Source organism: Marmota flaviventris, chromosome 12 (assembly GCF_047511675.1).
Source record: "Marmota flaviventris isolate mMarFla1 chromosome 12, mMarFla1.hap1, whole genome shotgun sequence".
Lineage (NCBI taxonomy): Eukaryota > Metazoa > Chordata > Mammalia > Rodentia > Sciuridae > Marmota > Marmota flaviventris.
This window is the reverse complement of record NC_092509.1, coordinates 78,447,171-78,472,638: the sequence shown is the minus strand read 5'-3', so window position 1 is coordinate 78,472,638 and position 25,468 is coordinate 78,447,171. Positions and strand designations below refer to the sequence as shown.

The 25,468-nt window shown below is 42.4% G+C and overlaps 2 protein-coding genes across 4 annotated transcripts in view; both read right to left on the bottom strand.

Annotated features, from left to right (window-relative positions):
* Klhl12 (kelch like family member 12) overlaps positions 1-1,244 on the bottom strand; it is a 30,904-nt gene extending 29,660 nt beyond the window's left edge. Inside the window, exon 1 of the mRNA XM_027945649.2 lies at positions 1,083-1,244. The gene's annotated coding sequence lies outside the window, so the exon portion shown is untranslated. The remainder of the gene's footprint in view (positions 1-1,082) is intronic.
* A 6,643-nt stretch (positions 1,245-7,887) lies between these two features.
* On the bottom strand, positions 7,888-24,123 carry Adipor1 (adiponectin receptor 1). Of its 3 annotated transcripts, none has more exons than XM_027945562.2 (8): positions 24,049-24,123; positions 16,474-16,708; positions 14,530-14,646; positions 12,862-13,033; positions 12,221-12,407; positions 10,803-10,990; positions 9,086-9,279; positions 7,888-8,778 (listed from the first exon to the last, which is right to left on the bottom strand). In XM_027945562.2, exons 2-8 carry the CDS (start codon positions 16,612-16,614, stop codon positions 8,650-8,652), a joined length of 1,128 nt encoding a protein of 375 aa, XP_027801363.1. In that variant the 5' UTR covers positions 16,615-16,708; positions 24,049-24,123; the 3' UTR covers positions 7,888-8,649. The 3 variants fall into 3 exon arrangements, with proteins under 3 accessions (XP_027801363.1, XP_027801360.1, XP_027801362.1); XM_027945559.3 differs by lacking the exon at positions 24,049-24,123 and adding an exon at positions 23,411-23,856; XM_027945561.2 differs by lacking the exon at positions 24,049-24,123 and adding an exon at positions 23,705-23,856.
* Positions 24,124-25,468: the final 1,345 nt, after the last annotated feature.

The window sequence follows — 25,468 nt, the reverse complement described above, 5'->3', positions numbered from 1 at the left end:
TTGTATTATAAATAACGTAAAGATGGTTTAAAGAATACAGAAGGATGTGAATAGGTTATATGCAAATACAATGCCATTTTATATAAGGGACTTCAGCAACCCTGAGCTCCTGGGACCTATATGCCCTGTAAAGATCAAGGGGGTGACTGTGCAAAGTTCACTTGTATGCATTAATTAAATAAACTAACAGATTACACATTTGAAAATCAGCATAAGTAGTTTCTTGATTGTGGATGGGCTTTAGTCACACTAGATGTGTGACTTTTTTTTTTTTTTCCCTTCAGGGATATTTCTGAGGAATGAAATGGGGTTAGTTGTTATTGAGACAGTTTTATTTGAAACACAAAACTTTCTAAAATGAGGAAGAAAAGTCAAACTGGTCTTAAAAAGTCCACAACTCAGTCCTAATTTTTGAATGCCAAAACCATATCCTAAATTCTCATCAACTTGTTTATGGCTGCATTTCTCTATACGCACTCCAGATACTCCCTCCGACGACTTAGCAAGATTCCTTTTACAAAAAAGCATACGTTTTCCTTAAATCAACTTGGTTTTAACTCTAAGGATGCAAGAAAGGTCTGATCAAATGTCTGCAGTCTCTGAAGGTGCTCTGGGGCGTTACCGCAGGGCCCAGCCTGTGACTAGACTTAACGGTTTGTCAAAACTGATTGTAACCTTAGTGCAGAGTAGTCTTTCCTCTGGGCATTCCTGCCTGGCCGAGCAGTCTCAGCACAGTCTTCGCCCTCACCTTTCGGAAGTGATCTATTCTAGAACTTGCGTTAATATCTGAATAAAGGGGTTTCACCACCGGAGATCGGGGCGACGGTTTCCAAATTCTGGAAGGATCAACTGCAGATAAGAAACGGGGTCTCCTCCCTTGATAACCACCAGGCACCGCCAGGTGGAGGAGCGGGAGGGGCGCGGCGCTGGGGAACCGAGGGGAAGCCGCTGGAGCCCCAGCACCCCTCCTCTCCCGGCGACCCTCCCATTCCACCTGGGAGGGCGACCAAGGATGGGGGAAGGGCCAGAATCGGGAGTTGAGGGGTAGAAAGGCGGAATGCCACCACGTCCGCGCCACTCACCTCCGCTCCCGGGCCCACCCAGCTGCGCGGGGCCCGTCCCCAGCCCGTGGGGAGGGGGTGGGGCGCGGGGCCAGCAGGCGGCTCAGCGGGAGCCGGAGCGCCGCCGCCGCCGCCCCGACCCGGAGGCTCTGGAGCGGTAACCGCTGTCGTCCCGGCTCTAGTCTCTGCGGCCGCGCGACGTGATGACGTAATGCAGCACGAGGCCCGCCCCGCCCGCATCATGTGAGGAGGCGGCATCACGTGACTGGCCTGTACCCGGGTGCGCGACTTTCCATACATCAGGAGGAGGCCAAAAAGAAAAGGTGGGCCAGGGAGGGGGTCGCGCAGCTTTGCAGGTCCGTGGTTGGCCCACACGGATGATTCCAAGGCTTTCAGAGCTGAGCATCTAATTGCAGGGAGTAGAATTTACCTGCGAGATATTTAGGAATCCACTCCCACAGAGAAAACCCGCAGAGGCTTCAAATTTCTTCGAGGCCATGGTCCACGATGGCCTTTTTGTACAGCCCACCGCTGCGGTGAGAGCCTTCTAAGGGCTGCGGTCCACAGATCTCAGAATTCTCTGCATCATAAGGGGCCAATCATCACCACTTGGGTTATTTTAATTCTTTCACTCCAAGACAATAAGTGGAAGGGACTTGTGGTCACTAGTGAGGGAAAATTGCAAACGATCTTCCTAAAGAGGCCCCAGTAGTCCTTATCTCCACTGTGCTCTTCTGACTTTTGCGATGTCATTGATGCTGAACGTTGTTCAGAAATTTTGCTTCTGGTACATTTCTGTGCACTTCTCTTATGGCTAAGAAGGGAAAGATGTTTCTTGGCCCAGCTTATGTGAATGTCCGAACTAAGTATGTTTGCTTACACGGTTTTCCTCTGTGTGGACTTTTGATTCTTAAAGATAATAAAGTCATAGCCAAGTGGACAGCATTCTAATTTTACATAACATTTCCATCTTCCATATTATACCTTCCTGATCTAAAACGCTCCCTGACATTTGCATTTTGTGGATGAGAGTGCAGGATTGGTATAAATTCTGTTGAGGATATTCTGGAATTATGAATGTAAATATACCTTGGTTTTTAAATAAATGTATCCTTCATGTGCATATGAAAAATTATGTATGTGCAGTGCTGTACACTGCAGCAGTTTGTAGAGTGAATTGAAAACAAGGGGACTGATTCAATTAAGCGTGGTACATTTATGCAATTTAATAATAACCTATTAACAGTGTATCTTATTTGCATAAAAAGGCAGGAAAATATTCGTATGCTTGAATATATATAAAATGTAATTGTGATAACATTGGTTTCTTTGTGAAGAGGAACTGGTTGGCTTGGAGGGGGAGTCGGAGGGGGACGAGGTTTTTCAAATCTTTTGTTTCTGGACATGTGACTTAAAAATATGTACACTTTAAAAGAAAAATAATTCCTTGTTTTCTGGATGCAAAAATAACCTTTAATGACCTTGCCCTAGTTTCTTACTGCTAAATTAAGGACATTTCCAAATATGAGAACTTAAAGAGGGATTTTTAAAATTTTGTTTTGTGTATATGCATGTGTGTGTGTGTGTGTGTGTGTGTGTATATATTTTAAATTTTTTATTAGTTGTAGATGGACAACAGTATCTTTATGTATTTTTTTTTAAAAAATATTTATTTATTTATTTATTTTTAGTTTTTCGGCAGACACAACATCTTTGTTTGTATGTGGTGCTGAGGATGGAACCTGGGCCGCTCGCATGCCAGGCAAGCGTGCTACCGCTTGAGCCACATCCCCAGCCCTCTTTATGTATTATTTATGTGGTGCTGAGGATGGAACCCAGTGCCTCACACATGTGAGGCTATAGCCCCAGCCCAATATATATGTATTTTTATAATATATAAAAATATATATTTGTTAATTATATACTATTATATATTGATATTATATATTTCACATATATTTATGTATATATGATATTTATTTTATTTACATATTTATTTTTTATCTCTATCTATCTATCTATATTTTTTCGTACCAGGGATTGAACTCAGGGGTGCTTAACCACTGAGCCACACCCTGGGTCCTTTTTGTTTTTTATTTTGAGACAGGGCCTCACAAGAGTTGCTTAAGGCCTTGCTAAGTTGCTGAGGCTGGCCTTGAACCTGATATCCTCCTGCCTCAGCCTCCTAAATTTCTGGGATTACAGGTAAAAGAGGCTTTGTTTAGGTATATGCCCACTATTACTGTAGTGGCACCCTCTCCCCCACAGAAAATCTTAATTAAGCTTCTCCAGAAATCTTCACCATAATTGATTAAAGGACTATGAGCAAAAGAATCTCTACAAAAGAGTTCAATGTAGTTAAGCTTCCTATTTCCTCTTGCTCTTACAATAATTAAATTTGGCCACGGGCCTGAAAGAGATCAACACTCCGGGTGCTGAACACCTCTTTACTATTTTTTTCACAAACATTTATGGATATCTAGTAAAAAAATATAAATACACACACACACACACACACACACATTATATATGTATACATGTATAACAATCTGTAAAGGTTTTCAAGGGAAGTGTGTCTGCAAATGCAGAGTGTGATAAGAAAAAGATTATTTTAAGAAGGCCTCTGGCCTTGGGCTGGAGCTAAACAGAGATGTTTACATTTCGAAGATTAGAGAAGATGTTACTAATTGGGCTCCATGGTAACAGCTGGCAGGGAGAGGGAAGAAAGGGGAGAAGAAGCTCTCCCCTTCTCAGGCACTGTCCTTGAACATTGAAAGAAAAAGCTGCTTTTGTGTGAACTTCTGCAGACTGAACTTCTGAGCCCCTCCCCTTCCAAGATGGGTATAAAGTTCTGAAACTGCCTGAACTTGGGGTTCAGGGGGATTGATTGATTACAGCAGAAAGCTTTGCCCTCTGAACCTTTCTGCAGCCAAATAAACCAGCTTCCTATTTCCTATCCGGGGTCCTGCTTCATCTGTCCCCTACAACATTACAGGCACAGTGGCACAGCTTTTGATCTCAGTTACTCTAGAGGCTGAGGTAGATGGATTGCAAGTTCAAAGTCAACCTCAACAACTTAGCGAGATCCTGCCTAAAAATAAAAAGGGCCAGGAATGTAGCTCCGTGGTATAGTACTCCTGGGCTCAATCCCCAGTATAGGGGAGGGTGGAAAAGCCCAATTTCTCAGAAAAAGATGGAGAAGCTGTTACCAAGAAAGACAACATACTGAAGTTGGAATTAGTTCAGGCTTCTGTTTTCTTCATAATGGTCTTTATGTAATGGTAACATTATCCTTCCCATATCAGAATATTTCCAGTCATTTGCCTCTCTGACCCAATATTCTTGGTTTCTTAGGTACATTCAGGAGGGCTGGGGTCTGAATAAGGTGAATCAATCAGTCAGTTTCCATAAGTCATCTTGCATTTATAGTTGGACACCTGGAGTGAAGGGTAGCTACAAACAGTGGGGGAACACAGGAAATTTGCTTTGGAACTCTAGATCAAGTACATGGAGTATGTCAAATCTGTAAACAGGCCAGGCAGAATGCACTGCACTTTTGTACTGCCAGTGTGCTGGACATGAGAATGCATCTCTCAGGTTACTGTTATCCAAGCAGGGGTCCAAATGCTGCTTAGAAGTGAATTTCCTGAATTTGCACCCAGGCCAAGGCCACAGCTCCCAAGGGCTGGTTCCTGCCTCCAACTGAGGTTAGCAGAGATAAGCCTGCAAACCCTTTTCAGGGGAGATGGGACTCCTTGGTTAGCTGACAAAAGGACTTGTGAGTGGACCAAGACCTTATCCCAAAGGGTTTTGCTGAACCTTACACTTCAAGGTGGACTTCCTGGACATTTCACCCTGTTCTCTCTTCCTCTTTCCTTCATGGGGTCAGACTTGCATCAAGGTCAAATGGTTCTAGCTTTGTATTTTCCTTTACATATAAACATTTTCCCCTAATAAAATCCTTGCACATTTAATTTTATCTGAGCAAATGCTTTCCTGAGAACGAGACGAATACACAGGGCATCCAAGAATTTCTTTGGGCTCTTATTCCTTTGTAATAATCTTAAGTTTACTAATTTTCCAAAGTTCTAATTTTTCCCTAATGGAAAATGTATGGCCTCCAGAGAAAGTGAGTCTAATATTTTATTTAGTGATAAGGGGTAAAATCAGACTGTTAGCACTTATACTTTCTTTGATCAAAGTTAGTGTTTTGTCACCATTTACTTATTCTGTAATAGTTACTTGTTGCTAGTTAGAAGTTCTGATAAAAGCAAGGAGCAAAAGGAATTTTTAAGTGATTTGAGATTGTAGAACATGAGGCTTAATTGGTTCAGAAGGATCTGGATTCAAATACTGGCTCATATCCTCTCATCTAAGGAAAAATTACTGGTCCCTGCAGGCATTCAAGGTTGCAACCACAAGTGTAGAACTTGAAGGAAACCTAAGGATCACATGATGCAACTTCATCTATTTCCTGTATGTCCTCATAAGGCAATCCATAGTAGCTGAGGCCTAGTGTGCTCCTCAAACTTGTTGAGGACCTTTTATGTGCTGGGCACTATAGAACAAGTAAACAAAGAAGGAAAAACAAAACAAACAATGCAGTGTGATTAAAGAAAAAAGAAAGGCTAAGAAACTGACTCTACCCCTTTTCCGTCAGTAAATAAAAAATCAGGGGGAGATATTTTTCATGTTTAGAATGAGCATACAACTTACTTCACAGAAATACAGATATAAAAATGACATACCATAAGAACAAGTAGGTGCTCAATAAATATTCTCAGATCCTCATTCCATGGTCCTGTCTAGTACTGGAAAATGAAACACTAGTTTTCACAAACTGCTATGGATCTCCTTATTTCCTCATCTAGAAAATGAGTGGCGTTGGATCAGATGCTCCTGAAGGTTCCTTCTGGTTTTACACCAGTGGTTGCAAACTCAAATGCCTCCAGGAGCCAACAGATGACTGCAATGAGTGAATCACTCTAGGTGGGACCATGACAAATTGGAGAGCATAAGCCCTACTCTCTAAAAAGACATGGCTGCTTTTGAGCTGCAATCGATTTTTCCCACTGTGCAAAGACAGACAAAACAAGTTTGTGGGCATTTGGGATGTATAGATAATCAGTTTGTGACTTTGTTGAGGCTGGTTTTGAACTCATGTTTGTCCTGCCTCAGCCTGGGATTACAGGGCATACCATGGTGCCCAGCAGTTTATGACTTCTGGTAACAGTTCTTTAAGTATATTTTTAAACGTATAATTGTTTTGGATTAAACAGATTACATATAGGCAAGAATAAAGATTTTAGTATAGAGTACCCAGGTTCTCACTACCTTGTTATAAAGAAATAAACTTTAAATGTTCTGTTCTTATACATTCAGAGATACCATTATTCAGAATTAACATTCCCCTTTTTAAAGTCTTTAACATGTCTGTATCCTTACTGTCCTTAATTCTGCAAATTTCTCAATTTACAAAAGGCAGTCAGACCAGATGTATTCTTCTGTATCCCTGTCTGCCAACCTTATTAATTTATCGATCCTGGATATTGAACTTAGGGCATCTCTGTCACTGAGCTACATCCAGCCCTTTTTGAGACACGGTCTCACTAAATTGGTGAGGCTGGCCTTGAACTGGCAATCCTTCAGCCTCAGCTTCCTGAATTTCTGGGATTACAGGCATGCATTGTGCCAGGCCTTGCCAACCTTATTTGATATTCAATAACGTGTTGCTGCCAGTGTAATTATTTTCAATGATAGTGTTTCATTTTATGAATAAGCCAAGATTTATTTTGCCATTCAACAGTTTTAGACCTTTAATTGTTTGCATTATTTTGCTACTACAAGCAGTGCCAATGAACCTTAGCATAAGCCAAGGTTCTCAAGAGCAGGTTCTCTTTGTTTTTCAAGGTGAGTCATGACCCATTAATGAGTTACAAAAACAATTCAGGGGATCAGAACCAGCACCATTTTTTAATGAAGTAACCCAGCATAGATATCAGGTGCATTTTATATTGTAGTGTTGTTTCATGAAATGTTTGGTTTGGTACGGTGCTGGGGATAGAACCCAGGGTCACATGCATGCTACACATTTGCTCTGTCACTGAGCCACCCACTCCAATCCCATTTCATGAAATATTTGAATGCTATATACATACTCTATGCATGTCCACACAGTGATTCTACCAAGGTACACTTCATCGGTGGCATCCTGTCCACTCTATGTCAACACTAACACTCAATATTAGCCTTTTAAATTTGTGCCTATCTGTTTGGAGTGAAATGGTTTTCTCATTTTGGTTTTAATTTACATTTCTCGGATTACCACTTGAGATTAAGAAACTACCTGTTTGTTGGCATAGGTGGATATTGTTTAAAGATCATTTGTTTGGTTATACAAACTTGACCCTTGAAGTAAACCCAACTTTATAATTCAAGACTCCCCTTAACTGCCTACATCAGTGGAGAAATTGTTACTACTGGCTTACACTATTGGTGAGCAGCACTCATGTCAGGTTGAGTCCATTCACCAAAATACAGAGGGCATGGAATACCTCTTGATGAGACAAACCTAAGCAAGGTAGTTTTAATAAAACCGAACTCTAAGATATGTCCCTATACCTTTGATTTCTCTAATAAAATATCTGTGCAATAAGTAAAGAAAAATAAAGTTGGATTGCAAAGCAGTTGATACTAGGAAGTCAATTAGATTGACAGGAATGTGCCAGATTGTAAAAGCCTATGATTCAAATTGTGCCTCAGCAAAATCAAGAATTTTTATAGTATTAATCCTTTGGAAAATATTTGAGACCACACATGTTAAATCTTCGAATGCCAAGTGTCTGCTGTACTTTCTTTTATTATCATCATAATCTTTGCATCAAGATACATAGCAATGATAGCAGGTTTCTTTTTAAAGCTTAGTATTAAATATTAAATATCTTTCCCCAGTTTAATTTTACATTACTCTGCCAAGAAAAAAAAAAAAATTAAAACTCAAGTTATTTGAAGCCTGGACACACTTCCATGATTAGCCGGGCTATGTAAAAGTTGGTGTCTTATTCTTCCTGCTATGTAAGCAGATCTAGGCCCTAGAAAGATGGGACCAGGTTATAATTGTTTTTGAAAAGTGTGCTACAAAAATGGATGGCCTGTTATAAGCCAGGTTACAAAGTAAGGACAGGGGGTAAGAGAAGGACATTTTCTTTCAGGAAAAAAGAAGAAAACAATTTCTGAAGAGTCCCAGTCCATAATTTTTTCCCAAAATGGTTGAAGAAGGGAGTAAGATCTCAAAATGAGCTTCAAATTACTGTCTCTGTGAGGGAATGGTACTTGTCTTGCCGAGGAGGGTGACTGCCGAGGAAGGGGATGACTATGTTGACCATCCCCACCCTCCCCAGCTAGGGGAAAGGGAATGGAAAGTTTATTGCCCAGTGGCTGTGAAAGTGAGCTGAAGCTTAACTGGTACTGAATTCACTAAGAGGTTTCTTCTAGAAACAGACAACTCAGACTCTTCCTCTCACTTCAGCAAAGAAGTTATTTTTAAAAGCACTTGGGAAGTTCCTCCTCCACCTCAAGGTGGGAAGGCTCAGAGAAGGGAGTCATCAGTACAGCCACCTTCCAGGCCATAACGGAATTCCTGAAGGTTGGAGACCCCATAGAAGTGGACAAAGGCTGCGGCCACCACCAGGACGTGGAAAATCTGATGGGACTGGAACTGCAGGAATAAAAAGAGAACAGCCTTTAGAATACTGGCAAGGAAGAATTAGAAATATATAGGAAAAAGCATTTGTCTTCTCTGCCTAGTTTCAATTTTTTTTTTTAACATCATAAAAGTAACATTTGTTGTAGAAGAATTCAAAGTCTTTACAGGAGATACACCGAAAAGTTAATATTGGCCACTTCCCCGCAGTGGACATAATATGTATACAAACACACACTAAGTGATCCAAGTCTTTTACCACCTTTTAACTTTAGGCTGGTCACTCACCATCACAGGCCCTACTGGAAAAGTCATTTCTTACCCATATGTCAAACTTTCCCGGAAAGAAGCGCTCAGGAATCCGAGCAGCATAAAGGCCAGCTCCGGTGATGTACATCACAGCCATGAGGAAGAACCAGCCCATCTGGCCCACTGTGGTGGCCTTGACAAAGCCCTCAGCGATAGTAAAGTGCATGGTGGGCACAACACCACTCAAGCCAAGTCCCAGGAACACTCCTGAACAGAGCAGACACGAAACTGTCAAGCAGGAAAACAGCTACTACATGGAAGGCACTCTTGTCCTCCTCTGGAATCCAAATGTTTATGATAAGTAGCTATTTTTTGGTGAAGAGTACATGTTTAAAAGTGTAGCCACAAGATGGGTTCTTATGATCCAGAATGGGAAGAAGGCTGAGTTAGTACTTAAATACCTCTTTAATATTCATTATCTATTAAGGATCCCAGGCAAAAATGATATGTCAAAATCCTGATGGTTGACCTAGGTACAAATCTTAGGTGCCAAGGCTTTAACTGACTCAAGCCAGAAAAGAATAAAATAAGTTTCCCATTAAGAACACAAAAAAGACTTTGGTAACTAAGTAAGAACTCTGACCTCCTGAGTGGAGAGATATACCCACACAAATGAGGCAAGAGCAAGGGAAGAATGGGTACTTCCCCCAAAACTACACTCTACATGACTGGGGGCGAGGGACTACCATCCTTTGTAGTACTCTTGTTTAAATACAGTGTTTACCAAATGGTTGGCACTTGTAAGTATTTAATTCTTTTAGTTTAAAACACAGCAGTTATTAAGTCCAAAGAGCCTACAAACTGGTGGTAATTGGTGATGTTGCTGCAAATAACAATCCTCAAAATAAGCAGTGTACACTTGTGTGAGCCCTGCTACTGGGAAGACTGAGGCAGCAGGATCACAAGTTTGAGGGTAGTCTCAAAATAAAGAATACAAAAGGGCTGGGGATATAGCTCAGTGGTACAGCATTTACTTAGCATGTGGGAGGGCATGGGTTCAATCCCCAGTATTGGAGTGTGTGGGGATTACAAAAAAGAAAATTAAGGAGTGGAAAGAGTGAAAACACAGAGATGTTTGTACTTATAGTTATTGACATTAGTTGTTGACCATGTTAACACTCAAAACATTTTATTCACCAAGTCAGGCATCCCGTTTCCTTAGTAAAACGCTTCTGGTGTTTTCGTTGTAATCCCTTGGTCTGAGTACATTTGACCTGGGTCACTGAAATGACTGTGCTTGCTATATTGTTAGACTGTTTGAAATCAAGTATAAGAGCAGTCACAGCTTTTCTTAGAGATAAGTGACCAGCTGGGTAATGATCTGTTCTAACAGCAAACTTGAAACACTAGTGAAAACTGAAGAAGAAATGAGCTTTGAAAATTCACACATTTTTAAAATGTGTGTGTGTGTGTGTGTGGGGGGGGGGGTTACCAGGATTAAACCTGGGGTACTCTACAACTGAGCTACATCCCAGTCTCCTCATCCCTTTTCAGACAGGGTCTAACTATAGTGTCCAGGCTGGCCCTGAGTTCCAATCCTCCTGCCCAAGTAGGCAGGATTACAGACATATGCCCCCGTGCCTGGCTACATTCACATCATTTTGAAAGTTTCACACACAAATAAGATTTGGGCAGGGTTCTCAAATCTGCCAACCTCAGGGTCCAGGGTTGAGCCAAGTAAGCCCAAGGTTCAAATACCTTTGAGGTCTACACTGTATCTTCGTACTTACCTGCTCTTGTTTGCCGGTGCTTAGGAGTGGCAAACCGGTCCCACTGTGCCACAATGATGGCAGAGATGCCCAGGACACAGACGATGGAGAGGTAGATGAGCCGAGGCTGTGGGGAGCAGTAGAAGGAATAATAGAGCCAGGGGACAAAGCTCCCCATAATCAGTAGAGCAATCCCTGAATAGTCCAGTCTAAAAAGGAGCCACAAAATGCAATGAGTCAGTGAGAGAAATGAAGAATCCCAAGTGGTTCATTTAACTAGTTCTTTCTGTTCTCTACCTGCTCCCAGATCTGAACATTTCTAGTCTCTCCTGACTTTCCATACAGTTAATCCTGTATCCTAGATTAAAATTCCGTAAGCTCAAGCACTTCTACTGTATAATAGAAGTCTTTAAATGACCCTGCTCACAGAATTCTGTCCCTCTCCCTTAGTTGTAGATACTTGAATTTAGCAGTTCTACCACAATCCAGCATCACACTCAGGAAGGCTCTAAATAGTCTTCCATTCTGACAGAATGATTTCTAAAAACAAAAACCTGAAATTTGGAGTATTATTAAGGCGTACTGTCACTTGTTTTGTTTTAATGGACTTTTTTTTTCTTTTTGAGATGGAGTCCAGCTAGGATGCCCAGGTTGACCTCTAATTTCCAGGCTCAAAGACCCTCATGTCTCAGCCTTCCTAGTAGCTGGGACTAGGTCCATACAACTATGCCCAGCATCAATTTTTTTTTTTAAATTTTTTTATTTTTTTGCTACTGGGGATTGAACTCAGGGGCTCTTGGCCACTAAGTCACATCCCCTGCCCTGTTTTGAATTTTATTTAGAGACAGGGTCTCACTGAGTTGCTTAGCGCCTCACTTTTGCTGAGCCTGCCTTTGAACTCTTGATCCTCCTGTCTCAGCCCCCAGAGCTGCTGATTAAAGGCATGTACCACAGGGCTCAGCAATTTTTTTTTTTAAACAAAGAAAATATATTCTTGTTACTGGTGCTATTAGTAAAAACAAAGGAATCCACTAGCATCCCTACCAAAAACAAAAAGAAGCACACAAATAAAAGAACCTCAGGCTCAGAGTTGGGGAAATAGGGATGGACATGCAGGGCTTCCAAAAATGCCTACGCAGCACAGATAAGCATTAGCAGGAGGAAACATGGACAACTTGTCACGCCCTACTCTGGCTTGGGCAACAGGAAGATAAGCTAGTATGAATGGAAGGTCTTGGAAAATAACCCACTTAAGGTAGTACTGTTCAGGTAGAAAACAGATTCCACAACCGGCTTCATGAAGTGTTTATGAGAAAAGCTTTATCACCTTGCTGTACCCAAGGAAAAGAAAGCTTTTCCTCAAGCAGTCCCAGTCAGCACTGGGATCACAAGAGGTGACAGTGGTGCACACAGTCTTTCCTGCTGTTCTTTCAACTCACTTGGAAAAAGTCCGGGAGACTTTCTCTGAATGACAATAGACGGTGTGGAAGAGCCAGGAGAAGCTGAGGCAGAGCACTGCACCCAAAAAGAACATGCCAAAAACCACTTTCTCCTGAAGAGGGGCCATGAAGTACATATTTGGTCTAAGCATGGTCAAGATTCCCAAAAAGAGAAATAGTACGAAACCTGCAGGAGAGAAAAAGAAAAAGCCTGTGAGGAAAAGGGACACTTTGACAGCTGGTGGTTTTAAATCAGTGAACTATGGGGCTTACTGTAGGAAATGCAGTCACAAATAAAGCCCACTTTCAGGAGAAAGTGGCACTGGTCACACAAACCCAGACAAAAGGACCATTTTTTGGAAATGTTGGCATTTTGTATTTATGGGAAATTAAGAAATAGGAGTCGCCTCCATCTAGAACAGTTCTGCTAAGGATCACAAGAGGACATCTAGGTCCCAGTTTCTTTGACTTAAAGATCAGTGATTAAGAGTCAGTCAAGGTCACTGGTAGTTTAAAGGCACAATTCCAGCTATCAAACAGCCAGAATAATTTTGTTCTTCTTTCCCATGGACAAAGGCTACAACCCCTGAGTTAAGGAGATAAAAAAAAAAACTGTATTTTTCCCTGTTCAAATCACTTACCAAGCAGATGGGTCCAGATGTTGCCAGTTTCTGTGTGGATGCGGAAGATGCTCTTGAAGCAAGCACGAAAGGAGGGCATGGGTGGTCTGTGGCCATGTAGCAGATAGTCATTGTCCTTCAGCCAGTCAGGAAGTACATCATATGGGATGACCCTCCAACGCCCCTCCCAGACCTAAAATATATACAATGTTTCTAGGAAAGGCTCTAGAGAACCCTAGCCTCCCTGCTGTCAAGTAGATAGTGAAAGACAATCAGTCCAGAAGGATGCCAGTCAGGCTTTGGATGGTTCCAGGTCCCGGTGGGAAACCTGCCTGGATCAGAAGATACTCAAGACATAGCACAAATGGGGCTAGAGAGTACTAACCCATATTTTGACAACTTAAAAAAAAATTCCTTTGTCCTTATTTCTATTTTTTAAAATATATTTTTAGTTGTAAATGGACACAATACCTTATTTATTTATGTTATGTGGTGCTGAGGATCAAACCCAGTGCCTCATGTGTGCTAGGCAAATGTTCTACCACTGAGCCACAAATCCAGCTCCTGTCCTTATTTCTTGTGGTTTATCTGAACATGCCTCAGCTAAGTATTTTCCAACTCTTAAAGAAAATATAGTATATATCCTCCTTTTGGCTTCTTGCAATTTCAAAATACAGTGAATAAAAAACAAAGAAATTATAGATAAGGGTTTTAAATACACATAGATCCCTTTTTCTATAGGAAGTCTGCTCCATCCTTTCCTACAACTAAATTCTAAGTTCTTTTTTTTTTTTTCGCTTTTTTTTTTAAAGAGAGAGAGAGAATTTTAATATTTATTTTTTAGTTATCGGCAGACACAACATCTTTGTTTATATGTGGTGCTGAGGATCGAACCCGGGCCGCACGCATGCCAGGCGAGCGTGCTACCACTTGAGCCACATCCCCAGCCCCAAATTCTAAGTTCTTACTTGGCTGGGACTATATCTTTACAGAGTAGGGTTCTTAATTTAGGATCCATGCATAATACACAGAATCTAGGAAGTAGACAGAAACTTGGATGGGCAAAAGTATCTGTATTCTCATTTATCTATAATTAAATTTAGTGGGCCCCTCAATTATAAAAGTACGCAAAAGATCTCAGTAGTATTAGCAGAAGTTGTGACTGTTACCAATAGAAATCATATTTTCTTAGGACTGCCTCAGTAGTAGAGTGCTTGCCTAGCATGCACAAAGCCCTGGGTTCTATCCCCAGCACAACACAAAACAAACATATAAAGGAAAAAACCTAGATATTTTCATATACTCATTTGCAGAGATTTCAAAGTTTTCTACTCATCATTACTCAGAAATTACAAATTTTAAGAAAACGTGTTAGGATTTATCATTAACACATATTTAAGGTGTTATAAAGGAACCCATGTTACTATATCATTTAAATATTTTGATGACTGCCAAAGGGATCCATAAAAAGAAAGTCAAAACTCTCTATTTTAGACTATGTTTTGAACAAGGTCCACCGCAGTATGCAGTAAACATTCAGCCAGTCTTCACCTCAACCAAAAAAAAAGACGCACCCACAGGAATACAAGCCCTTCAGCCCCAGACAAACTTGCCAGCTGGAAACATCCCAGACAGTCCTGCTGACACCCTCCCCATCCCCACTTCCAGGATGAAAGCTCCAGGCTGCACCTTATATACGAACTCCTCCATCTTCTCCATGGCATGGTGGGCCTGCAGGGGAAGTGTCAGTACCCGTACCTCCTCCTCTTCTTCCTGGGGCACTGGGCATGTTTGTTCTTCTTCAGCCTGAAGGAAAACAACAAACAAAATCCAGGCATCATCTCATAGAGTGTACTACTCCTTGGTCAGGGAGATCCACAGACACCCAAACTCAACCCGTTCTGCCCAGCCGTTCTCCTACACAAGTACCTTGTGCCGCTTCTCCAAAAGCATGTTTGTTGAGTTTACAATATTGTAGTTTGAGGCTTATTAATGTTTCATAAATGTTGGAGTGAGAGAGTTCTATTCTGCATACAGGAGGGTAGACTCTAAGAGCCTAGCATAGGAGGGACTCAAGATTAGCACACCACCCTAGATGTTCTTTATCTGAATGACCCGTCCTGTTCTCTAGGACAAGTGGTTCTCAACTTTCCCAAATAGTTCTTTCTTCCATTCGACCAAGTTTTCAAAACAATGAAAAAGATAAAGAGTCTCAGAGATTTCCCTAACAAGAATTGTATTCATAGTTTGTTCACCAACTCTAGGGATGCTATCTTGGCTGTAACTTTGTATCCACAGCAACTCCCAGGAGCCTGGGGCCTCAGAACTGGTTACTCACCAAACAGCAGTTCTGACTCCCGAGGCCAACTGAGTGCACCCGGGAGGGCATTTGCCTATATAGGAGACCTTTCTCCCCTAGGGCTCCAGACCATGGAGATGGGAAGTCTGGCAGTGCAATTCCTTCTCTGGACTATACTTGCTTCCTCTATCTTTCCGGATGAAGGTCCCTGTAAGTACTGGGTGTCTCTTAGATTTTGTGATGCAGATTCTGCCTTGCCTCCCCCAATACTCTTTCATCCTAAGGAACAGAGTCCTTGGATTTATTCAATGCAATGTTATTCCAATTTTACTCAGGCCTAATGGGAAGACATTTCCTAATGTCTTTACAGCTGAATAGAACTATGTAACAAAGTTCTGGCCTATGTGTTGTGAAGTCCTTCGTGTTACTCTCATTTAAAAGAAAAGAATGGTCCCTTCTCCTCCTGTATGGTGGGGAGGTGTGATTCATTACTCCCATATCCTTTTATTTGAGAGAGATTCCTAACTTGTCAAAGCTATAGGGGTTTTTGTTTGATACATAAAGTCAAATCTATCCTGTCTCCTACATTCACTTACTGATTTCATATTAGATTTCAGGCCTTATGCTGTGTACTTTTTTTTTTTTAAACCCTAACATGTTGCCAGGATGATTCTTTTTAAAGATATTTTTTAGTTGTCAATGAACCTTTATTTTATTTGTTTATATGCGGTGCTGAGAATTGAACCCAGTGCCTCACACATGGTAGACCAGTGCTCTACCACTAAGCCACAACCCCAGCTCATGCTGTGTATTTTTGGGGAGTGAAATTCCCAAAGCCTATAGTGGGGAAAACAGCTAAAAAGATACTTATTATGGTTTTTTTAAGGAAGGAAGTGTAGGGTTTTTTTTTTTTTTTTTGGTACTGGGGATTAAATTTAGGGGTACTTGGCCACTGAACCACATCCCCAGTCCTATTTTTTGTATTTTATTTAGACCCAGGGTCTCATTGAGTTTCTTAGTGCCTCATCGTTGCTGAGGCTGGCTTTGAACTAGTGATCCTCCTATCTTAGCCTCCAGAGCCACTGTGACTATAGGCATGGGCCACCACGTCTGGCTGGAAGGGTAGATCTTAAGAAATAAACTGACAGCCAGGCGTGGTGGTGTATGCTTATGATCCTAGCAACTTGGGGAGGCTGAGGCAGAAAGATTGCATGTTCAAAGCCATGCAATTTTGCTTCAGCAAAATAGCAAAGCCCTGTCTTAAGAAAAGAAAGAGACCGACAAATGTGAGGAGAGACCTTGGTCAAGGAAGGACTCCTGGGAAGATGCCTTACCTTGTTTGGGTTGGCAATTACCCGCTTGCCCTTCTCTTCTAGCAGGGGTCCCAGTTCAGCCAGTTCCACCGAGTCAGTTTCCCTGTTACTGGCAGGAGCCCCGTTGCCCTGTGCCACCACAGATCCTTTGTGGGAAGACATCTGGCTGGTACCTCAGTACCCTGCAGCTTCAGCTTGGGAAAAGGCTGGGGTCTCTCAGCCCCAGGGGGCAGAGATCTCCCTGTGATGGCAAACACTAAAAGCAAACACAAATATAAAGGGTGCTGACAATGTATTCCTTTTACAGTTTCACTTCTATCATTCAATACTGAGTAAAACACAGCTAATTAGTCTATACCCTGTCTCCAATTGTAGAGGCTAGTTCACTTAAACAAAATCTATTCCTTATCCTCTCTTTAATGTCACCCTTTACCCAAAACCTCATCCATTTTACTGATGAAGCCAAAAATAACCCATCTTGTTGCTTGTCTTCACAGGACCTATGATCACTGTACCAAATTGCTGCTACAGAGAATCAGGTTCTGGCCCTAAGGTCCCTCCCACAGGTATGGAGCCCATTAGATGAATCTTGCCTATCATTTCCCAAACTCATACTAAACTAATTCTATCTCAGGATTATAGCCTGGGTAACACTTGTATAACAAGCTTTCATTGCATCTATCCTTAAGGCAGATAGTAACTTACCTGGAAGCAGGAAGCTGAAGACAAGGAGGCTGCCCCAAGTTTGCCCTTTGTTACACACACACCTCATAACCAGCTTGACAAAAGCTTGTCCCAGTCACCACAGTCCATAATCTAAACCCCACTCAAATTACTTTTCCAGAAACTAGACACAGGCTCACAGGTCCTTTAGGAAAACCAGAGAAACCCTGACTTCAGTTTTCTAGGAAAAGTCTCAGAAACATTAGGTTTTCCTGAGTTAGACTTCAGGTAGTGATCTTTAATGAGGCCTGAGAAAACTGGGGGACAGTTTCTAAAGATTTCTATGTTGTAAATTACTAGTTCTTCTCTCCTCCCTCCTAGAGACAATGGACTATTACACACAGTAATAGCTGTAGCCAGAATATTAGCATTTTCTTATACTGCTTACTCAAGCCCCAATAGCCACAGGGCAATGCAGAGAGGGCCTAGAGTGAGATGCATTATGGTAATGGTAGAAACTTAAGCTTAGGGAGCCCAGCTGTATCATGCTGGGAAGTAAACATGACTTTGTTCCCACTGTGTACATTATACCACCCATAGCTGCTCACTATATGTATAAACATCTTTGACATCTTACACTAGTTTTTATCAAAGAGTAATCACAATTCCTTATCAGGGATTACAATTGGGTATATGTAGTCAGGTGTGATTTTAGGTGTCAACCTAACTGGTTTAAGGGAAACCCAGATAGCTGGTAAAGCATTATTTATGGGTACATCTCTGGCATTTGAATTAGTTAGATCTGAGTATGGAAGATCTGGCTCCCACTCAATGCAAGTAGACATTATCTAATCAGAACAAAAAGGGAGATGAATTTTCTCTCTCAGAGCTGGGACACATTTCTTCTCCTGTCCTTGGACATCAAGAACTCCAGTTCTATGGCCTTTGGACTCTGGGACCTGCACCCGTATCACCTGGTTCTGAGGTCCTTGGACTTGGACTGAACCATGCTACTGGCTTCCTGGTTCTCTAGCTTGCAGACAGCCTATTATGGGAGTCAGCCCCCATAATCATGTGAGCCAGTTCCCCTACAAATCCCCTTTCATCTATCTGCCTGCCTATCTATCTGCTTTTAATTCTTTCTGGAGAAACCTGACTAATACTTCAATTGGTCCTCAGATATGGCAAGCCTCAAATTTCAGAACAGCCACATGTCATGTTATGCTAACCCATAAACACAGCTGAAAGCAACAGACAAATCTAGTCCAGGAGACAAAAACAATAACTCACTGTACAGCAGATCTTTATGTGGTGTCAACATATAGACAGTTCCTCTTCCTTTGAGTGTGCAAGACTCTGACAAGAGGGCTGCCAGCATGCAGACACAGAGAACAATTGAGCTCAAGGAGAACAGGAAACAGGAGGCCCCTGAAAACCTCAGGATAGGCAACCCACGTGAGAAGACACATTGGGAAATCTTTTTCAACATCTGACCTCAAAACAGTTCCTCAAAGTTAAGTACTACTGAATAAACAGCTTTATTAAGAAATAATTTAAGCTTAGTAGTGGTGCACACCTGTAATTCCAGTGATGTGGGAGGCTGAGGAAGTTTGCAAGTTCAAGGCCCACCTGGGCAACTTAGTGAGACCTTGTCTCAAAATCAAAAATAGAAATGATGGGGATGGGGTTGTGGCTGTGGCTCAGTGGTAAAGCGCCTGCCTTGCATGTGTGGGGTACTGGGTTTGATCTTCAGCAACACATAAAAATAAATAACTAAGGATATTGTGTCCACCTACAACCAGAATTTTTTTTTTTTTAAATGATGGTGGGGGCAGGCAAGCTGGGGATATAGCTCAGTTGGTAGACTGCTTGCCTCACGTGCACAAGGCCCTGGGTTCAATCCCCTGCACTGCCAGAAAAAAAAAAAAAAAAATGATGAAGATGTAGCTCGATGGTAGAGTGCCTTTGGTTCAATCCTCAGTACTACTACTACTACTACTACTAATTTTTTATAACATTGAGCAAAAAATACAAATAGCTTTGGGCACCTTGGAGATGTCTGAGAAGAAAAGCAGACAGTGTAGAATACTGCTACCAATAATTTAGAGTAGGCTACAAGGGCAGAAGCAAAACAAAACAAAATCCCTTAGTATGTAGACTACAAAAATAATACATATCCATAATTTTTGGTCAGAACCCATATTTCAAAATGAATGAGTGAATGAATGGGGCAAATCCGAGCCAATAAGCACATGCCTTAGCTTCTTGCCACTAGCTAAGGTTTGTGCACTTTTTCTTAAGCTGTGGGGCTTTCTCTTATCCCTTTCCCCAGAGTTAGCAAACATAGTCATTGAATATTTAACAAACATATTTAGTCGTATCCACTAAGACATTCTAAGGTTCTGTACAAAATACAAAGTTGAATAAGTTATGTCATCGTCTTCAAAGAACTTTTAATTCAATGGCATAAGGTAGTTCATGATATTTCCAAATTAAGTGATACAAGACATTGCTCCAGGAGGACAGTGAAAGAACATAATTCCTCAACTTGAATGGTGTCACATGGTGCTACACTAGACTTAGTGTGTATGTATTTTACTAGAGGCAGTGAGAATAATATAGACAAACTTTTAAGCTGGACAATTAGGCTCCAAAGATCAGAAGCAGAATCCAGCTTGGTAGTCTTACTAATTTCCTCATTTGATCTGAAAAGTTTTTATATCCTCAAGTCTCTTATAGTCACCATTGAAGTTTTTTCTTTTTTCAGTCCAAATCACTTGCTATTAAGAAAAAATCTTCTGATTCCCTCCAACTCTTCCATCACTAGCTCCTATACCACCCCACCCCATCTTCTAGACCCAGAGCCAGCAAACCTAACAGACACCCCAACTCATAAACCAGCCATCAGCTACAACTCATATAAAAATATATCATCATGCATTAAAGTACATACAATGGAGGTCAATGGAGATCATGTCATCATAGTGAGCAAAGTCCATTGTCCAGTTTGGTCTTCTAAACTGTAGCAACACAGAGACAGGAAAGGGAGAGATAGGGATCGGAGGTCTGGCAAGAAAGAAGAGCAAGTAATACTAGGCCCTAAAAATAGCACTTCTATAAGGTTGACCACTTGCAAGCAACTGGGAATTACAAGAAGTGTTTTAGTCTATTATATAAAATCAGCACAAACCCTACAGTATTCGACTGATTCTGAGTGACTCAGAAAAGCCAAAATATACTTCAACTTTCTGCCAGCTTTCTATCTCCTCAGGTATTTAGGAGGAAACACCTTTCTTCTCAAACTAGCCACACCCAGCACAACAAATTATAATTGAGCCAAACTCCATCAAGTGCATTTTTGATGGGATTTCTTCAACTCAAGCTAATAAACCTTAACCACTAAGCTTTCCAACTGGATAAACCCAGGATATTAAAAAGTAAAGCTGTGGAAGCAGGGAGGTGTTTGTGCTCTTACAAATAAGATAATCCTGTGCCAAACCTGAGGAAAAGGTTGATTCTTAATCACCAGCTAGAGAGTTATTTCCCCTACAAGTGTTTGGAGACATTTATTCTATGAAACAATTTCCGACTATGACACACATTCTCCTTGGTTTTGACTCAAGCTTTTATGAGTTTTTATCTGGAGTTTCTGGACCCTTAGAGACTCTGTGGGGAGGCTCTCCAGTAGCATGATTCTCACTGTTCTCACCAGTCTAGCAGTATAGAGAAATCCATTTTCTCCTTTCTGAAGGGGAAAAATGAGTCAAGGCAAAGACCTATTTGAAAGTATGGAACTGCAATAATGAAGTCTCAGCTCTTCTATTTGATGCCAAGTGTCAGAAACTTAGAATCTGAAGGGAAAAATCACAATAACTTCCTTTGTAGTTCTCTTCTTGTTAAAGCTATCCCAACAGAAGAGGTCTTTTCCGTCCCAACAGAGACAGATAAACTTTCCTAATGACGCATAACCAACAGAACAAAACAAAATAAAAAAATCACCATACAGGCATATGAGGGATGTTCATGCCAGCCTGTTTTCAATACCAACTTTCAAGTACATCATAGATACATGGTCAATACAGTTACAAAACAGCATTCAATTTATTTCATGTACCCCAGAAACCCTAATTAAACAAAAGCAAACTAGGTGCATGCCTAAAAACCAATCACTTGGAACTGGTTTGGTAAGAGGGCATTTTCAAGGACCTTTTCAATCCAAAATTACTACAAACTTTATAAACATTAATCATGCTCCCAACTTTTATGAGCAGTAAAAGGGAATTAAATCTGAGCACACTGAGAGGAACAAAAACCTGTAAATGACATTAGGGACAAACGAACATTAAGGACAAAATGTAACAACTTTGATGAGTACCACCACCAGAAAAAAAAAAAAAAAAAAACCACCCTAACTAACAAAGCCTCTAGCTATGAAGATGACTATTAAGTTCACCAGAATGATCTCACCTAGATGGGACAGGATAATGCAGTAGAGTGTTAAGATTTTCAGTCTGACTTTATACTACAGTAGTCAAAGAAAATTTCCTAGGGAAACAGAGAACAAATTTACTAGCCTAGAAAGAAGGGCAAATTCTTTTCTTTATTAATCTGAGACTACACTGGTTAATACAATATATATGATGTGGTTACAGAGAAAAGGCAAACAGAGGAGTCAGAAGCTTGAAGGAGCTGCTGACTTCCATTTTAAGAGGGGGAAATAATGGTTGTTTTCTTATAACACCACTACCAGACTAAGTTTTGTGGAAGGATATTTTTTTGGGGGGGTGGGGTGCCAGGGATTGATCCCAGGGGCTCTTAACCACAAAGCCACATCCCCAGCCCTTTTTATATTTTATTAGAGATAGGGTCTTGCTGAATTTCTTAGGGCCTCGCTAAGTTGCTGAGGCTGGGTTTGAATTTGAGATACTTCTGCCTCAGCCTCCAGAGATGCTGGGATTACTGGCATTTGCCACTGCACCCAGCTTTGTGAAAGGATTTTTAAAAAGGGTCTTGATAAGTAAAGATGGAAGCAGGGCATTCCAGGAGGGTACACAATGTAAACAAGGGCAGGAAAGAACACAGCCCCTAAGACACGAATAATTCACTTTTCCATAAGGGAGTTTTAGGTAAAATGAGGCCAGACTGAAGAAACTGAAGATAGCCTAAAAGCCTGCTTATGATGGTATTCTTTATCCATTAGCAATGGGAAGTGAGCCTTGTTGCTTCCTGTTAGTTTTCTAAGATTCTCTCCTACTTATAGGAAAAGTGGTCACTTATTTATTTATTTACTCCCTAGGAATCATGTCATTTCCTGACCACTGAGAACAAAATGTTTTCGGGTTCTACTCTGTAATTAGATAATTTTGCAAAGGTCTATGTTAAGATGGACTTCCACAGATATCCCCAATTTTAAGAGTGAGTCCCCAAGTACCAACCACAATATGGGTCCATAGAAATTACTCCTAGAATAAAGAAATTTAGTGGCTGCAAGCCGGGAACCCTGACATTGCAATCTGTGCAATCTGTTTAGCGCCACCCTGTCTAAATTCCTGGCAGTGAACAGATACTATAAAATCTCAGGAACAGTGGTTGCACCATCATACCCTAACCAGCCACTATCAAAAGAGAAAAGCAGTGGACAGACCCCATTATTACTTCAGCTTAGAAAAGAACCAACCATCTCCATCCTCTTTTGATCGAAGACAGCAGCCTAAATATTCACCGTGGTGCTTCCTAATCCATCTTCCAAATACTTGAGGGAAATGCTATGGTTAATTTAGTAGAGTACCAAGGCCTCCTTTTGCTCCGCTGACATCAGAAACTGTAAACCCAAATTCTTCCTGTCAATTTCCTATACTCCCACGAAGCACCAGAAACGGAGGGAAAGCACTTATCTATTTTACTTTCGTAAACACCAAGGGCGTGAAGACCCCAATTCGGCCTACATCAATCCTAGATTTCTGAGAGAATGAAATTTCGTTTCCCCAAAGTAGTTTGGATTTTGCTCACATTTCAGCTTTTAGGGTTACCTTACGACAACTGTCCACCAATCTCCGCCCCCGACCACATCAAGATGAGAGTACTGTCAGGTCTGACTCGCCGAAGACTAGAGGTCTGGGAGCCTTACGCTCCCGCGGCCACCCAGGGCGGGTGGGTGCTCCCGGCTGAGAGTGGAGGAGGTTCTGCAACCCAGGCCCGCACCCCCACTCGCAGGCTCAGCTTTGGTCGTCCGGTAGCGACTAGGGCCGGAACCCGGGCGTCCCAACCCCCGTGGGGTTGAGGACACAGCACTCACCAGGGATGCCGGGCGCCGGGGGACAGCTAGGCACGAGCAGCCCACCCGCACCGGGGCTGCGGATTTGGAGGCCGCCTCGCAGGCGGCGCGCAGTGGGAGGGGCCGGAAATGTTTACCAGCCCGACCGCCGGGAAGCTGGGAGGCCCGCGCCCGCTCCAGCTCGGGAGCCGGGGACCCTGGGGACCTCGAGGCGGGCTACTTCGCGGCTGTCCCCTTCTCAGGCCTGGGCTCGGGCTGCCGGAGTCCGCTCGCAGGCCGAGTCCCCGCCCACCGGCCAGCCCCGAGGAAACTTACGGCCGGGTGGGCAGGCTCTGCTGGGGGCCGCGGTCCCCCAGCTACATCCCGCGGCACTGGAGGCGGCCTGCGGCCGAGCGGCCCGGGATCTTCAGCGCCTTCCCAGCGCCGGAAGGGGCGCGCGACCACACGGCGTCACCTCCGCAGCCGCGTCACCTCCTCGAGGCTCTACCTCGCCCCCTCCAATCCCAGGCATTCCTCCCAGTGTCCCAATCGCGGGCCGGCTCCCTAGGCCCCGCCCCACGGGCCCGCCTTCCCGGAGGGGCCCACCTCCCGACTCTGCTCCAATCGCTCACGCCGACCGCCCCCAGCTTGGCGCTCGCGCGGTCCAATTGCGACCCTACCTCGCCGGGCTCCAACGGCGGCGCGTGATGGAGAAGCAATTCCAGAGAATTAGACCGTACCCTGGGAAGGAATGCATAATTTCCTATCAAACGCCATGTCTAGGACGAGAAATAACTTACATCTTTCCTATTTTCAACGCCTATCGTTTCATCTCCGGAACAGTTCTTAATACCTCTCGAGTCTCGTGGTTTCCTCCTCCCTACCCACTTCCTTGTGCCAGGCGCTGAGCTAGACTTTTGTTTTGGCTCCTATTATTTCTCTTTAGAAACGGCGGGATTTTTTTTTTTTAACCAGTCTAGCTTGAGAATTCCCAACCATAGATCCTGATCCCACGTGCACCCAAAGGGCATATCTGGGAGGCAATGTAGGGTGGGACAACCCTGACACCCATGAACCACACAACACCGAAGTGATCTATGGGGTACACCATTTTTCTTGTTCTCCCAAGGATGGTGTGCACTAACTCCATCCCAGATGCAGAGAAAGGAGCTCATTATGTTGCGTGGACACATCAAGGCAGTGGGATCAGTGATGTTGGTGCTGGCTACAAGCGTGAGCTCAGGAGTCACACAGATCTAGTTTCCTTTTCCTAGCTAGACTATGATCGTAAGCATATTACTGAACCCCTCTAAATGATAATTACCCCAGCTGAAAATGGGGAAAATAGTGTTATTTCATTAGACCTTTGTCAGGGTTAAATGAGATCATTTTTGCAGGCTTTTAGTATTATGGCTGGCAAATAGTCAATGCTTCATAAACAAGAGCTGTTACTGTGTTGACCATTGAGAAAACCCTCAGAAGCTTCCTGCTATCCACCAGCTTTGAGTTAGTTTCTTCAGCATGGTCCTTTATAAGCTATTCTAACCTACTGTCAGGATTCATCTTCTTCCATTTCTCTTTCTGGCATTTTGGGCCTCAATGAACTTCTAGATTCTCCAAATGCAAACTTCTCTTTCATGTAGTTTTTGCACGTTCTAAACCTTTTGCTGAATTGCCTACCCCACATTGCCCAGTTGTCTGATGAAAGATCCAAGCCCAGTTCTAGTTGGCCCCAAACAATCCTAAATTCAGATTCAGGTTCCATCAGCCACTGGCCAGTTGTATTTCCTTTGGCAAATCTTAATCTTCAACCCACAGGATTAGCATAAATTCTTAGCACAGTACCTGGTACATGAATGTTAACTCAAAGATGATAATTCCCTTTTTTCTCTTCCTCCTTCTCTGAATCTTTCTCAACCCCTTCCTGTCTATACCTCGTATGTATCTCTGTGATAATTTTTTGTTTGTTGGTTGTTTGGAATATTGGGGATAGAACCCAGTGTTTTACCACTGAGCTACATCCTGAGCCCAGATTTCAGGGCTGGGTATCAAATTTTAAATCCTCCTGCCTCAATCTCCAGAATCACTGGTATTACAGGA